At 48.6% G+C, this 16,990-nt stretch overlaps 1 protein-coding gene across 3 annotated transcripts in view; it reads left to right on the top strand.

Moving 5' to 3' along the window:
* Positions 1-14,962, top strand: part of ARHGEF39 (Rho guanine nucleotide exchange factor 39) — a 53,303-nt gene extending 38,341 nt beyond the window's left edge. For 2 of the 3 annotated variants that reach the window (XM_075844261.1, XM_075844270.1), the window contains exons 6-12: positions 9,346-9,416; positions 9,520-9,648; positions 10,439-10,668; positions 11,443-11,531; positions 12,561-12,675; positions 14,192-14,271; positions 14,424-14,961. In XM_075844261.1, the coding sequence (XP_075700376.1) occupies positions 9,346-9,416; positions 9,520-9,648; positions 10,439-10,668; positions 11,443-11,531; positions 12,561-12,675; positions 14,192-14,271; positions 14,424-14,493 (784 nt within the window). In that variant the 3' untranslated portion in view covers positions 14,494-14,961. Of the gene's footprint in view, positions 1-9,345; positions 9,417-9,519; positions 9,649-10,438; positions 10,669-11,442; positions 11,532-12,560; positions 12,676-14,191; positions 14,272-14,423 lie in introns of all 3 variants that reach the window. The other variant, XM_075844278.1, reaches the window with a different exon arrangement.
* The last annotated feature ends 2,028 nt before the right edge of the window (positions 14,963-16,990 follow it).

The raw sequence follows: 16,990 nt of genomic DNA, 5'->3' as shown, positions 1-16,990 counted from the left end.
ATAATCCGGCATCTATATCATACACTGTACTATGTGTCTTACTAGAGAACGTCCAACACTCCGGACTGCTTTATAATCCGGCATCCCATAATCCGGCATCTATACCATACACTGTACTATGTGTTTTACTAGAGAACGTCCAACACTCCGGACTGCTTTATAATCCGGCATCCCATAATCCGGCATCTATATCATACACTGTACTATGTGTTTTACTAGAGAACGTCCAACACTCCGGACTGCTTTATAATCCGGCATCCCATAATCCGGCATCTATATCATACACTGTACTATGTGTTTTACTAGAGAACGTCCAACACTCCGGACTGCTTTATAATCCGGCATCCCATAATCCGGCATCTATACCATACACTGTACTATGTGTCTTACTAGAGAACGTCCAACACTGCTGACTGCTTTATAATCCGGCATCCCATAATCCGGCATCTATATCATACACTGTACTATGCGTTTTACTAGAGAACGTCCAACACTCCGGACTGCTTTATAATCCGGCATCCCATAATCCGGCATCTATATCATACACTGTACTATGTGTTTTACTAGAGGACGTCCAACACTGCGGACTGCTTTATAATCCGGCATCCCATAATCCGGCATCTATATCATACACTGTACTATGCGTTTTACTAGAGAACGTCCAACACTCCGGACTGCTTTATAATCCGGCATCCCATAATCCGGCATCTATACCATACACTGTACTATGTGTCTTACTAGAGAACGTCCAACACTCCGGACTGCTTTATAATCCGGCATCCCATAATCCGGCATCTATATCATACACTGTACTATGTGTCTTACTAGAGGACGTCCAACACTGCGGACTGCTTTATAATCCGGCATCCCATAATCCGGCATCTATATCATACACTGTACTATGTGTCTTACTAGAGAACGTCCAACACTGCTGACTGCTTTATAATCCGGCATCCCATAATCCGGCATCTATATCATACACTGTACTATGTGTCTTACTAGAGAACGTCCAACACTCCGGACTGCTTTATAATCCGGCATCCCATAATCCGGCATCTATAGCATACACTGTACTATGCGTTTTACTAGAGAACGTCCAACACTCCGGACTGCTTTATAATCCGGCATCCCATAATCCGGCATCTATATCATACACTGTACTATGTGTTTTACTAGAGGACGTCCAACACTGCGGACTGCTTTATAATCCGGCATCCCATAATCCGGCATCTATATCATACACTGTACTATGTGTCTTACTAGAGAACGTCCAACACTCCGGACTGCTTTATAATCCGGCATCCCATAATCCGGCATCTATATCATACACTGTACTATGCGTTTTACTAGAGAACGCCCAACACTCCGGACTGCTTTATAATCCGGCATCCCATAATCCGGCATCTATATCATACACTGTACTATGTGTTTTACTAGAGAACGTCCAACACTCCGGACTGCTTTATAATCCGGCATCCCATAATCCGGCATCTATATCATACACTGTACTATGTGTCTTACTAGAGAACGTCCAACACTCCGGACTGCTTTATAATCCGGCATCCCATAATCCGGCATCTATATCATACACTGTACTATGTGTTTTACTAGAGAACGTCCAACACTCCGGACTGCTTTATAATCCGGCATCCCATAATCCGGCATCTATATCATACACTGTACTATGTGTCTTACTAGAGAACGTCCAACACTCCGGACTGCTTTATAATCCGGCATCCCATAATCCGGCATCTATAGCATACACTGTACTATGCGTTTTACTAGAGAACGTCCAACACTCCGGACTGCTTTATAATCCGGCATCCCATAATCCGGCATCTATATCATACACTGTACTATGTGTTTTACTAGAGGACGTCCAACACTGCGGACTGCTTTATAATCCGGCATCCCATAATCCGGCATCTATATCATACACTGTACTATGTGTCTTACTAGAGAACGTCCAACACTCCGGACTGCTTTATAATCCGGCATCCCATAATCCGGCATCTATATCATACACTGTACTATGTGTCTTACTAGAGAACGTCCAACACTCCGGACTGCTTTATAATCCGGCATCCCATAATCCGCCATCTATATCATACACTGTACTATGCGTTTTACTAGAGAACGTCCAACACTCCGGACTGCTTTATAATCCGGCATCCCATAATCCGGCATCTATATCATACACTGTACTATGTGTTTTACTAGAGAACGTCCAACACTCCGGACTGCTTTATAATCCGGCATCCCATAATCCGGCATCTATATCATACACTGTACTATGCGTTTTACTAGAGAACGTCCAACACTCCGGACTGCTTTATAATCCGGCATCCCATAATCCAGCATCTATATCATACACTGTACTATGTGTCTTACTAGAGAACGTCCAACACTCCGGACTGCTTTATAATCCGGCATCCCATAATCCGGCATCTATATCATACACTGTACTATGTGTCTTACTAGAGAACGTCCAACACTCCGGACTGCTTTATAATCCGGCATCCCATAATCCGGCATCTATATCATACACTGTACTATGCGTTTTACTAGAGAACGTCCAACACTCCGGACTGCTTTATAATCCGGCATCCCATAATCCGGCATCTATATCATACACTGTACTATGCGTTTTACTAGAGAACGTCCAACACTCCGGACTGCTTTATAATCCGGCATCCCATAATCCGGCATCTATAGCATACACTGTACTATGTGTCTTACTAGAGAACGTCCAACACTCCGGACTGCTTTATAATCCGGCATCCCATAATCCGGCATCTATATCATACACTGTACTATGTGTCTTACTAGAGAACGTCCAACACTGCGGACTGCTTTATAATCTGGCATCCCATAATCCGGCATCTATATCATACACTGTACTATGTGTTTTACTAGAGAACGTCCAACACTGCGGACTGCTTTATAATCCGGCATCCCATAATCCGGCATCTATATCATACACTGTACTATGTGTTTTACTAGAGAACGTCCAACACTCCGGACTGCTTTATAATCCGGCATCCCATAATCCGGCATCTATATCATACACTGTACTATGTGTCTTACTAGAGAACGTCCAACACTCCGGACTGCTTTATAATCCGGCATCCCATAATCCGGCATCTATAGCATACACTGTACTATGTGTCTTACTAGAGAACGTCCAACACTCCGGACTGCTTTATAATCCGGCATCCCATAATCCGGCATCTATATCATACACTGTACTATGTGTTTTACTAGAGGACGTCCAACACTGCGGACTGCTTTATAATCCGGCATCCCATAATCCGGCATCTATATCATACACTGTACTATGCGTTTTACTAGAGAACGTCCAACACTCCGGACTGCTTTATAATCCGGCATCCCATAATCCGGCATCTATACCATACACTGTACTATGTGTCTTACTAGAGAACGTCCAACACTCCGGACTGCTTTATAATCCGGCATCCCATAATCCGGCATCTATATCATACACTGTACTATGTGTCTTACTAGAGAACGTCCAACACTCCGGACTGCTTTATAATCCGGCATCCCATAATCCGGCATCTATATCATACACTGTACTATGTGTTTTACTAGAGAACGTCCAACACTCCGGACTGCTTTATAATCCGGCATCCCATAATCCGGCATCTATATCATACACTGTACTATGCGTTTTACTAGAGAACGTCCAACACTGCGGACTGCTTTATAATCCGGCATCCCATAATCCGGCATCTATATCATACACTGTACTATGTGTTTTACTAGAGGACGTCCAACACTCCGGACTGCTTTATAATCCGGCATCCCATAATCCGGCATCTATATCATACACTGTACTATGTGTCTTACTAGAGAACGTCCAACACTCCGGACTGCTTTATAATCCGGCATCCCATAATCCGGCATCTATATCATACACTGTACTATGCGTTTTACTAGAGAACGTCCAACACTGCGGACTGCTTTATAATCCGGCATCCCATAATCCGGCATCTATATCATACACTGTACTATGTGTTTTACTAGAGGACGTCCAACACTCCGGACTGCTTTATAATCCGGCATCCCATAATCCGGCATCTATACCATACACTGTACTATGTGTTTTACTAGAGAACGTCCAACACTCCGGACTGCTTTATAATCCGGCATCCCATAATCCGGCATCTATATCATACACTGTACTATGTGTCTTACTAGAGAACGTCCAACACTCCGGACTGCTTTATAATCTGTCATCCCATAATCCGGCATCTATATCATACACTGTACTATGTGTTTTACTAGAGAACGTCCAACACTCCGGACTGCTTTATAATCCGGCATCCCATAATCCGGCATCTATATCATACACTGTACTATGTGTCTTACTAGAGAACGTCCAACACTCCGGACTGCTTTATAATCCGGCATCCCATAATCCGGCATCTATATCATACACTGTACTATGTGTCTTACTAGAGAACGTCCAACACTCCGGACTGCTTTATAATCCGGCATCCCATAATCCGGCATCTATATCATACACTGTACTATGCGTTTTACTAGAGAACGTCCAACACTGCGGACTGCTTTATAATCCGGCATCCCATAATCCGGCATCTATACCATACACTGTACTATGTGTCTTACTAGAGAACGTCCAACACTCCGGACTGCTTTATAATCTGTCATCCCATAATCCGGCATCTATATCATACACTGTACTATGTGTTTTACTAGAGAACGTCCAACACTCCGGACTGCTTTATAATCCGGCATCCCATAATCCGGCATCTATATCATACACTGTACTATGTGTCTTACTAGAGAACGTCCAACACTCCGGACTGCTTTATAATCCGGCATCCCATAATCCGGCATCTATACCATACACTGTACTATGTGTCTTACTAGAGAACGTCCAACACTCCGGACTGCTTTATAATCCGGCATCCCATAATCCGGCATCTATATAATACACTGTACTATGTGTCTTACTAGAGAACGTCCAACACTCCGGACTGCTTTATAATCCGGCATCCCATAATCCGGCATCTATACCATACACTGTACTATGTGTCTTACTAGAGAACGTCCAACACTCCGGACTGCTTTATAATCCGGCATCCCATAATCCAGCATCTATACCATACACTGTACTATGTGTCTTACTAGAGAACGTCCAACACTCCGGACTGCTTTATAATCCGGCATCCCATAATCCGGCATCTATATCATACACTGTACTATGTGTCTTACTAGAGAACGCCCAACACTCCGGACTGCTTTATAATCCGGCATCCCATAATCCGGCATCTATATCATACACTGTACTATGTGTCTTACTAGAGAACGTCCAACACTCCGGACTGCTTTATAATCCGGCATCCCATAATCCGGCATCTATATCATACACTGTACTATGTGTCTTACTAGAGAACGTCCAACACTCCGGACTGCTTTATAATCCGGCATCCCATAATCCAGCATCTATACCATACACTGTACTATGTGTTTTACTAGAGAACGTCCAACACTCCGGACTGCTTTATAATCCGGCATCCCATAATCCGGCATCTATATCATACACTGTACTATGTGTCTTACTAGAGAACGTCCAACACTCCGGACTGCTTTATAATCCGGCATCCCATAATCCGGCATCTATATCATAGACTGTACTATGTGTTTTACTAGAGAACGTCCAACACTCCGGACTGCTTTATAATCCGGCATCCCATAATCCGGCATCTATATCATACACTGTACTATGTGTCTTACTAGAGAACGTCCAACACTCCGGACTGCTTTATAATCCGGCATCCCATAATCCGGCATCTATATCATACACTGTACTATGTGTCTTACTAGAGAACGTCCAACACTCCGGACTGCTTTATAATCCGGCATCCCATAATCCGGCATCTATATCATACACTGTACTATGTGTCTTACTAGAGAACGTCCAACACTCCGGACTGCTTTATAATCCGGCATCCCATAATCCGGCATCTATATCATACACTGTACTATGCGTTTTACTAGAGAACGTCCAACACTCCGGACTGCTTTATAATCCGGCATCCCATAATCCGGCATCTATATCATACACTGTACTATGCGTTTTACTAGAGAACGTCCAACACTCCGGACTGCTATATAATCTGGCATCCCATAATCCGGCATCTATAGCATACACTGTACTATGCGTTTTACTAGAGAACGTCCAACACTCCGGACTGCTTTATAATCCGGCATCCCATAATCCGGCATCTATATCATACACTGTACTATGCGTTTTACTAGAGAACGTCCAACACTCCTGACTGCTTTATAATCCAGCATCCCATAATCCGGCATCTATATCATACACTGTACTATGTGTCTTACTAGAGAACGTCCAACACTCCGGACTGCTTTATAATCCGGCATCCCATAATCCGGCATCTATATCATACACTGTACTATGTGTCTTACTAGAGAACGTCCAACACTCCGGACTGCTTTATAATCCGGCATCCCATAATCCGGCATCTATATCATACACTGTACTATGTGTCTTACTAGAGAACGTCCAACACTCCGGACTGCTTTATAATCCGGCATCCCATAATCCGGCATCTATACCATACACTGTACTATGTGTTTTACTAGAGGACGTCCAACACTCCGGACTGCTATATAATCCGGCATCCCATAATCCGGCATCTATACCATACACTGTACTATGTGTCTTACTAGAGAACGTCCAACACTCCGGACTGCTTTATAATCCGGCATCCCATAATCCGGCATCTATATCATACACTGTACTATGTGTCTTACTAGAGAACGTCCAACACTCCGGACTGCTTTATAATCCGGCATCCCATAATCCGGCATCTATACCATACACTGTACTATGTGTTTTACTAGAGAACGTCCAACACTCCGGACTGCTTTATAATCCGGCATCCCATAATCCGGCATCTATATCATACACTGTACTATGTGTCTTACTAGAGAACGTCCAACACTCCGGACTGCTTTATAATCCGGCATCCCATAATCCGGCATCTATATCATACACTGTACTATGTGTCTTACTAGAGGACGTCCAACACTGCGGACTGCTTTATAATCCGGCATCCCATAATCCGGCATCTATATCATACACTGTACTATGTGTTTTACTAGAGAACGTCCAACACTCCGGACTGCTTTATAATCCGGCATCCCATAATCCGGCATCTATATCATACACTGTACTATGCGTTTTACTAGAGAACGTCCAACACTCCGGACTGCTTTATAATCCGGCATCCCATAATCCGGCATCTATACCATACACTGTACTATGTGTCTTACTAGAGAACGTCCAACACTCCGGACTGCTTTATAATCCGGCATCCCATAATCCGGCATCTATATCATACACTGTACTATGCGTTTTACTAGAGAACGTCCAACACTCCGGACTGCTTTATAATCCGGCATCCCATAATCCGGCATCTATATCATACACTGTACTATGTGTCTTACTAGAGAACGTCCAACACTCCGGACTGCTTTATAATCCGGCATCCCATAATCCGGCATCTATATCATACACTGTACTATGTGTCTTACTAGAGAACGTCCAACACTGCGGACTGCTTTATAATCCGGCATCCCATAATCCGGCATCTATATCATACACTGTACTATGTGTCTTACTAGAGAACGTCCAACACTGCGGACTGCTTTATAATCCGGCATCCCATAATCCGGCATCTATATCATACACTGTACTATGTGTTTTACTAGAGAACGTCCAACACTCCGGACTGCTTTATAATCCCGCATCCCATAATCCAGCATCTATATCATACACTGTACTATGTGTCATACTAGAGAACGTCCAACACTCCGGACTGCTTTATAATCCGGCATCCCATAATCCAGCATCTATAGCATACACTGTACTATGCGTTTTACTAGAGAACGTCCAACACTCCGGACTGCTTTATAATCCGGCATCCCATAATCCGGCATCTATATCATACACTGTACTATGTGTTTTACTAGAGAACGTCCAACACTGCGGACTGCTTTATAATCCGGCATCCCATAATCCGGCATCTATATCATACACTGTACTATGTGTCTTACTAGAGAACGTCCAACACTCCGGACTGCTTTATAATCCGGCATCCCATAATCCAGCATCTATATCATACACTGTACTATGTGTTTTACTAGAGAACGTCCAACACTGCGGACTGCTTTATAATCCGGCATCCCATAATCCATCATCTATACCATACACTGTACTATGCGTCTTACTAGAGAACGTCCAACACTCCGGACTGCTTTATAATCCGGCATCCCATAATCCGGCATCTATACCATACACTGTACTATGTGTCTTACTAGAGAACGTCCAACACTGCGGACTGCTTTATAATCCGGCATCCCATAATCCGGCATCTATATCATACACTGTACTATGTGTCTTACTAGAGAACGTCCAACACTCCGGACTGCTTTATAATCCGGCATCCCATAATCCGGCATCTATACCATACACTGTACTATGTGTCTTACTAGAGAACGTCCAACACTCCGGACTGCTTTATAATCCGGCATCCCATAATCCGGCATCTATACCATACACTGTACTATGTGTTTTACTAGAGAACGTCCAACACTCCGGACTGCTTTATAATCCGGCATCCCATAATCCGGCATCTATATCATACACTGTACTATGTGTCTTACTAGAGAACGCCCAACACTCCGGACTGCTTTATAATCCGGCATCCCATAATCCGGCATCTATACCATACACTGTACTATGCGTTTTACTAGAGAACGTCCAACACTCCGGACTGCTTTATAATCCGGCATCCCATAATCCAGCATCTATATCATACACTGTACTATGTGTCTTACTAGAGAACGCCCAACACTCCGGACTGCTTTATAATCCGGCATCCCATAATCCGGCATCTATACCATACACTGTACTATGCGTTTTACTAGAGAACGTCCAACACTCCGGACTGCTTTATAATCCGGCATCCCATAATCCAGCATCTATATCATACACTGTACTATGTGTCTTACTAGAGAACGTCTAACACTCCGGACTGCTTTATAATCCGGCATCCCATAATCCGGCATCTATATCATACACTGTACTATGTGTCTTACTAGAGAACGTCTAACACTCCGGACTGCTTTATAATCCGGCATCCCATAATCCGGCATCTATATCATACACTGTACTATGCGTTTTACTAGAGAACGTCCAACACTCCGGACTGCTTGATAATCTGGCAGCATGCAATGATGGGAGTTGTAGTCTCGTTCTTCTTTCAGGTATAGACATTATCTGCTGGATCTGGCTGAGAACACGTTCCCCGACACTGCTGACTCCGCCCAGCTGAATGGTAAGAGGACGGGTGCCCGGGAGGAGTAGTAGTACTGGTAGAGTCTTCCTCCCTGTGTGGGCTGTCATGTGGACGTGTCGTCAGTGTCTCTCTCTCTCCCCAGGGGCGCTGCGGGCCGTGTCCGGGGTGTGTGACCACATACAGAACCTGCAGCAGCTGCAGGAAAACCATCAGCAGCTGCGAAGAGTCCAGAACCTGCTGAAAGGCCGAAGGATCCGCATCCTGTCAGCAGGTAAGAGCTGTGCCGCGCGACAAACCCAACTCTGCTGCATTTACACTACTAATAATCCGAACAATCCCAAGACCCCCGTGTCCGATTAATAGAAGACTGGCACTATGGAGCGGGTACAGAACTGGGACTAACTGATGATAACAAGGACTGAGGAGAAGAGAAGTGACTGATAACAAGGACTGAGGAGAAGAAAAGTGACTGATGATAACAAGGACTGAGGAGAAGAGAAGTGACTGATAACAAGGACTGAGGAGAAGAGAAGTGACTGATAACAAGGACTGAGGAGAAGAGAAGTGACTGATAACAAGGACAGGAGAAGAGAAGTGACTGATGATAACAAGGACTGAGGAGAAAAGAAGTGATAACAAGGACTGAGAAGAGAAGTGACTGATGATAACAAGGACTGAGGAGAAAAGAAGTGATAACAAGGACTGAGAAGAGAAGTGACTGATGATAACAAGGACTGAGGAGAAGAGAAGTGATTGATGATAGCGAGGACTGTGGAGGTAGTAAGTCCCTCTTGTCCCTGGTTGCGTGAGATATTAGATTTCCGCTCCGCAGTACCTCAGTTCTTCTCTTCCTGACATGATTTGGGTTTGCAGCTTCTTTTTTTGTTTATTTTCTGTTGTTCGCTAAGGATTATGTGACTCCTAATGATGCCAGTACTGACGCTGACGCCGGTACTGACGCTGACGCCGGGCAGTTGCCATTGATCTCCCGTCCTGTCTGACCACTGTCCTGTCTCGTAGGTTTGGTGTCTGCCCCGTTTAATAGTGACTGTCCCTTGCAGGGCGGCGGTATATCCGGGAAGGTTGGCTGTCTCTGGTCCCTGCCAGCGGTGAAGATATTAAACCTCGTATGCTCTACCTCTTCTCCGACGTCCTCCTGGTCACGGTCCCGTGTCACCCCCTGCACCCCTTCCATGCTGACAAGTTCTGCTGCCGCGCTGTCTACCCCCTGAGCGAATGTCACGTGGAAAAAGTGCTGGGACACACTCAGAGTCAAGGAGGTCTCATCAGCGTATGTACTGCTGTCTCTCTTGCGCAGATGTAGCAGAGGGGAATAAGTAATTGAAGGGTTTATCGTGCAGTTTCCAGGTAACGGTCTCCCTCGCAGGAGGCGTCCGGGTCTCCCTCGCAGGATGAGTCCGGGTCTCGCTCGCAGGCTCCGTCCGGGTCTCCCTCGCAGACGGCGGCCGGGTCTACCTCGCAGGCGGCGGCCGGGTCTCCCTCGCAGGCGGCGACCGAGTCTCCCACGCAGGCGGCGGCCGGGTCTCCCTCGCAGGCTCCGGCCGGGTCTCCCTCGCAGGCTCCGGCCGGGTCCCTCTCGCAGGCGGCGGCCGGGTCTCCCACGCAGGCGGCGGCCGGGTCTCCCACGCAGGCGGCGGCCGGGTCTCCCACGCAGGCGGCGGCCGGGTCTCCCACGCAGGCGGCGGCCGGGTCTCCCTCGCAGGCTCCGGCCGGGTCTCCCTCGCAGGCTCCGGCCGGGTCTCCCTCGCAGGCTCCGGCCGGGTCACCCTCGCAGGCTCCGGCCGGGTCTCCCTCGCAGGCTCCGGCCGGGTCTCCCTCGCAGGCTCCGGCCGGGTCTCCCTCGCAGGCTCCGGCCGGGTCTCCCTCGCAGGCTCCGGCCGGGTCTCCCTCGTACGCGGCGGTCTGGTCTCCCTCGTACACGGCAGCTTGATGCTTGTGGTCACCACGGATAGAATAATGAATGTCTCTGATGCTTTGGGGAGACCGGTCACATCCTATCTGATAAATCTCCCCGAAATCTAATGTTTATGTCTTCTCTCCGAAGATGTCGTTCAGGAGGGAGAAGCTGCTGTTCATGTCGTCCAATCAGCAGGATATGAACGTCTGGTTTAAGTGTCTGGAGGTGGCGGTGAGGTCAGTGCTGCCCCCGAGACTGGGAGGTCAATAATCCGGGCCGCGGGGTAATAACGCACCACATCTTCCCACCTCCTAACTTTCTGCTCGCCCCGTTACCCCTGGTTTCCCGGCAGGTCTAGAGAATCTCTGCTCATCCTGCTGAAGTTAAAATGGAGGGTGACGGGGGCCGCTGACCGAGGATGAGTGGGACAGAGCCCCCTCCTCCCCTAAATCTGTATCCAATTATAATGAGCGACTCACAATCTTACATACTGCACCGGACGTATCACACCGCCTCTACATCACACATCCCCCGCCCTGACTACCCTGACGAGTACCCTCAATGTGGACTTACCTCGGTTTCCTTTATCATCTAGTGTGGTCCTGCCCCAAGGTGGCTGGGTTCTGGGATCAAATTCCTTAACGATGAGATGGGGTCTCCTGTCCCGCTGCGCCCTGAGACCGGTCCCTTCACTCCCGTCAGGCCCAGACATTCACTGTGGAGACATTATATTATGCCAGGACTTGGTTGTCCTGTTGTCACCCTACGTTTTCAGAATGACTGTCCCCGGTTGCTGGTATGTTACCCCACAAGAAACGGTTATTCCGACATAGAAACGGTCCTCTCAAATTCACCAAAATCTGGGATAGAAGTCTGCAGTCCCCCCCCCCACCCCAACGCAGAATCTCTGACTCGCCCCCGAGCCCTTCATCTGTTTGCTGCCACGGACGTGGCTCTTCTTTGGCCCCTCTTACATTCCATTTATACATTATAGATCCTCCACTTCCATCACGGCTTGAATCTAGGTTCTGACCTCCCGCTGCATGGTCCCTGACCTGTTTGTTATACTTTATGCTTCTCTACCTGTGGAAACTGTTTGAGTTTCTAGTTAGCTGGTTAACCCTTTATACTATACCTTGGATGTTGAATTATTGTGTTCTTCTGTACTCGCAGTGGACACGTTGTCTACACGTCTCACTGCTCTCTATTTACTTCTGAGGTTTTACAATGTTTGTGAATAAAAAATAAAATAATCGGTTCTGCAGGAAGCTCCACACCGAGAACCGCAGACACGTGGAGACAGAAGCTCCACAGCCACGCCAGCCACTAATGACTGAACGACAGAATGTTCCTCCTGCCAGAGCTCCGAAGAGACACCATGTAAGAGATGATGGAAGTAGTGGAGGACTTCAGAATGTGGAGATGATGGAAGTAGTGGAGGTCTACAGAATGTGGAGATGGTGGAAGTAGTGGAGGTCTACAGAATGTGGAGATGATGGAAGTAGTGGAGGTCTACAGAATATGGAGATGATGGAAGCAGTGGACAGTGAAGGAAGAGTGCAGCAAATCATGGAGAAATAATAGAGAAATAGGATTGTAGAGAGGAGCATCTGAATGTGAAGATGATGGAGGTAGTGGAGGTCTACAGAATGTGGAGATGATGGAAGTAGTGGAGGTCTACAGAATGTGGAGATGATGGAAGTAGTGGAGGTCTACAGAATGTGGAGATGATGGAGGTAGTGGAGGTCTACAGAATGTGGAGATGATGAAGGTAGTGGAGGTCTACAGAATGTGGAGATGGTGGAGGTAGTGGAGGTCTTCAGAATGTGGAGATGATGGAAGTAGTGGAGGTCTTCAGAATGTGGAGATGATGGAAGTAGTGGAGGTCTACAGAATGTGGAGATGATGGAGGTAGTGGAGGTCTACAGAATGTGGAGATGGTGGAGGTAGTGGAGGTCTTCAGAATGTGGAGATGATGGAGGTAGTGGAGGACTTCAGAATGTGGAGATGATAGAAGTAGTGGAGATCTTCAGAATGTGGAGATGATGGAAGTAGTGGAGGTCTACAGAATGTGGAGATGATGGAAGTAGTGGAGGTCTTCAGAATGTAGAGATGGTGGAAGTAGTGGAGATCTACAGAATGTGGAGATGGTGGAAGTAGTGGAGATCTACAGAATGTGGAGATGGTGGAAGTAGTGGAGGTCTACAGAATGTGGAGATGATGGAAGTAGTGGAGGACTTCAGAATGTGGAGATGATGGAAGTAGTGGAGGTCTACAGAATGTGGAGATGATGGAAGTAGTGGAGATGATGGAAGTAGTGGAGGACTTCAGAATGTGGAGATGGTGGAAGTAGTGGAGGTCTTCAGAATGTAGAGATGGTGGAAGTAGTGGAGATCTACAGAATGTGGAGATGGTGGAAGTAGTGGAGGTCTACAGAATGTGGAGATGATGGAAGTAGTGGAGGACTTCAGAATGTGGAGATGATGGAAGTAGTGGAGGTCTACAGAATGTGGAGATGATGGAAGTAGTGGAGATGATGGAAGTAGTGGAGGACTTCAGAATGTGGAGATGGTGGAAGTAGTGGAGGTCTACAGAATGTGGAGATGATGGAGGTAGTGGAGTTCTTCAGAATGTGGAGATGATGGTGGTAGATAGGAACAGAAATGGAAGATGATTTTGGTAGTGGAGGTCTTCAGAATGTAGAGACGATGGAAGTAAGAGACCTCCAAAATGGGAAGATGATGTTGGTAGTGGAGGTCTACAGAATGTGGAGACTACAGAGGTGGTGGACAGAACATGGAGGTGATAGAAAAAGAGATCTTTAGAATGTGGAGAAGATAGAAGTAGAAGAGTGGAGCGTTAAAGGGTGAAACGTTATGTTGTCTTGTTCCTCAAGGTGGACTCTCCCATGAATGCTCCGAGCCCCTCAGTTCCACTAGAAGATCCATTATGTAAGCGTGTGAAAACTTCAGAACGGTACGCAGCTTTTACACTCCTCACTCTTCCTTATGATTTTGTATTGGTATCTGGTATCGGTGACCCACATGTCGTAGTCGTGAATAAAGGGGAAGGTTCCTTATCAGTATAACGTTATATGGAGTGTGATTTTGTTTATTTCCCTTTTTCAGAGCTGAAGAAGGAAGCTCAAAGCCCACATCATCTGATGAAGGATCCGGGTGGAAGTGTCTGATCCTTTGAGTGCTCCTCGGGTGTCTGATCCTTTGAGTGCTCCTCGGGTGTCTGATCCTTTGAGTGCTCCTCGGGCGTCTGATCCCGGGAGTGCTCCTCAGGCGTCTGATCCTTGGGAGTCCTCCTCGGGCGTTTGATCTTTTGGAGGGCTCCTCGGGCGTCTGATCCTTTGGAGGGCTCCTCGGGCGTCTGATCCTTTTTTAGGGCTCCTCGGGCGTCTGATCCTTTTTTAGGTCTCCTCGGGCGTCTGATCCTTTTTTAGGGCTCCTCGGGCGTCTGATCCTTTGGAGGGCTCCTCGGGCGTCTGATCCTTTTGGAGGGCTCCTCGGGCGTCTGATCTTTGGGGAGCTCCTCAGGCGTCTGATCCGTGGGAGGGTTCCTCAGGCGTCTGATCCCGGGAGTCCTCAGGCGTCTGATCCTTGGGAGTCCTCCTCAGGCGTCTGATCCTTGGGAGTCCTCCTCAGGCGTCTGATCCTTGGGAGTCCTCCTCAGGCGTCTGATCCTTGGGAGTCCTCCTCGGGCGTCTGATCCTTGGGAGTCCTCGGGCGTCTGATCCTTGGGAGTCCTCCTCGGGCGTCTGATCCTTGGGAGTCCTCCTCGGGCGTCTGATCCTTGGGAGTCCTCCTCGGGCGTCTGATCCTTGGGAGGGCTCCTCGGGCGTCTGATCCTTGGGAGGGCTCCTCGGGCGTCTGATCCTTGGGAGGGCTCCTCGGGCGTCTGATCCTTGGGAGTGCTCCTCAGATGTCTGATCCCGGGAGTGCTCCTCAGATGTCTGATCCTTTGGAGTCCTCCTCGGGCGTCTGATCCTTGGGAGTCCTCCTCGGGCGTCTGATCCTTGGGAGTCCTCCTCGGGCGTCTGATCCTTGGGAGTCCTCCTCGGGCGTCTGATCCTTGGGAGTCCTCCTCGGGCGTCTGATCCTTGGGAGTTCTCCTCAGGCGTCTGATCCTTGGGAGTCCTCAGGCGTCTGATCCTTGGGAGTCCTCCTCAGGCGTCTGATCCTTGGGAGTCCTCCTCAGGCGTCTGATCCTTGGGAGTCCTCCTCAGGCGTCTGATCCTTGGGAGTCCTCCTCAGGCGTCTGATCCTTGGGAGTCCTCCTCAGGCGTCTGATCCTTGGGAGTCCTCCTCAGGCGTCTGATCCTTGGGAGTCCTCCTCAGGCGTCTGATCCTTGGGAGTCCTCCTCAGGCGTCTGATCCTTGGGAGTCTTCCTCAGGCGTCTGATCCTTGGGAGTCCTCCTCGGGCGTCTGATCCTTGGGAGGGCTCCTCGGGCGTCTGATCCTTGGGAGGGCTCCTCGGGCGTCTGATCCTTGGGAGGGCTCCTCGGGCGTCTGATCCTTGGGAGTGCTCCTCAGATGTCTGATCCCGGGAGTGCTCCTCAGATGTCTGATCCTTTGGAGTCCTCCTCGGGCGTCTGATCCTTGGGAGTCCTCCTCGGGCGTCTGATCCTTGGGAGTCCTCCTCGGGCGTCTGATCCTTGGGAGTCCTCCTCGGGCGTCTGATCCTTGGGAGTCCTCCTCGGGCGTCTGATCCTTGGGAGTTCTCCTCAGGCGTCTGATCCTTGGGAGTCCTCCTCAGGCGTCTGATCCTTGGGAGTCCTCCTCAGGCGTCTGATCCTTGGGAGTCCTCCTCAGGCGTCTGATCCTTGGGAGTCCTCCTCAGGCGTCTGATCCTTGGGAGTCCTCCTCAGGCGTCTGATCCTTGGGAGTCCTCCTCAGGCGTCTGATCCTTGGGAGTCCTCCTCAGGCGTCTGATCCTTGGGAGTCCTCCTCAGGCGTCTGATCCTTGGGAGTCCTCCTCAGGCGTCTGATCCTTGGGAGTCTTCCTCAGGCGTCTGATCCTTGGGAGTCTTCCTCAGGCGTCTGATCCTTGGGAGTCCTCAGGCGTCTGATCCTTGGGAGTCCTACTCAGGCGTCTGATCCTTGGGAGGGCTCCTCAGGCGTCTGATCCTTGGGAGTGCTTCTCAGCCGTCTGATCCTTGGGAGTGCTTCTCAGCCGTCTGATCCTTTGGAGGGCTCCTCAGGCGTCTGATCTTTGGGAGTGCTCCTCAGGCGTCTGATCCTTGGGAGTGCTCCTCAGGCGTCTGATCCTTGGGAGTGCTCCTCAGGCGTCTGATCCTTGGGCGTGCTCCTCAGGCGTCTGATCCTTGGGAGTGCTCCTCAGGCGTCTGATCCTTGGGAGTGCTCCTCAGGCGTCTGATCCTTGGGAGTCCTCCTCAGGCGTCTGATCCTTGGGAGTCCTCCTCAGGCGTCTGATCCTTGGGAGTGCTCCTCTGGCGTCTGATCCTTGGGAGTGCTCCTCAGGCGTCTGATCCTTGGGAGTGCTCCTCAGGCGTCTGATCCTTGGGAGTGCTCCTCAGGCGTCTGATCCTTGGGAGTGCTCCTCAGGCGTCTGATCCTTGGGAGTGCTCCTCAGGCGTCTGATCCTTGGGAGTGCTCCTCAGGCGTCTGATCCTTGGGAGTGCTCTTCAGGCGTCTGATCCTTGGGAGTGCTCCTCAGGCGTCTGAT

Source organism: Rhinoderma darwinii, chromosome 1 (assembly GCF_050947455.1).
Source record: "Rhinoderma darwinii isolate aRhiDar2 chromosome 1, aRhiDar2.hap1, whole genome shotgun sequence".
In the NCBI taxonomy this organism is placed as follows: Eukaryota; Metazoa; Chordata; class Amphibia; order Anura; family Rhinodermatidae; genus Rhinoderma; species Rhinoderma darwinii.
Note: the sequence above shows the minus strand (reverse complement) of the source record. Positions and strands in the feature narration are given on the sequence as shown.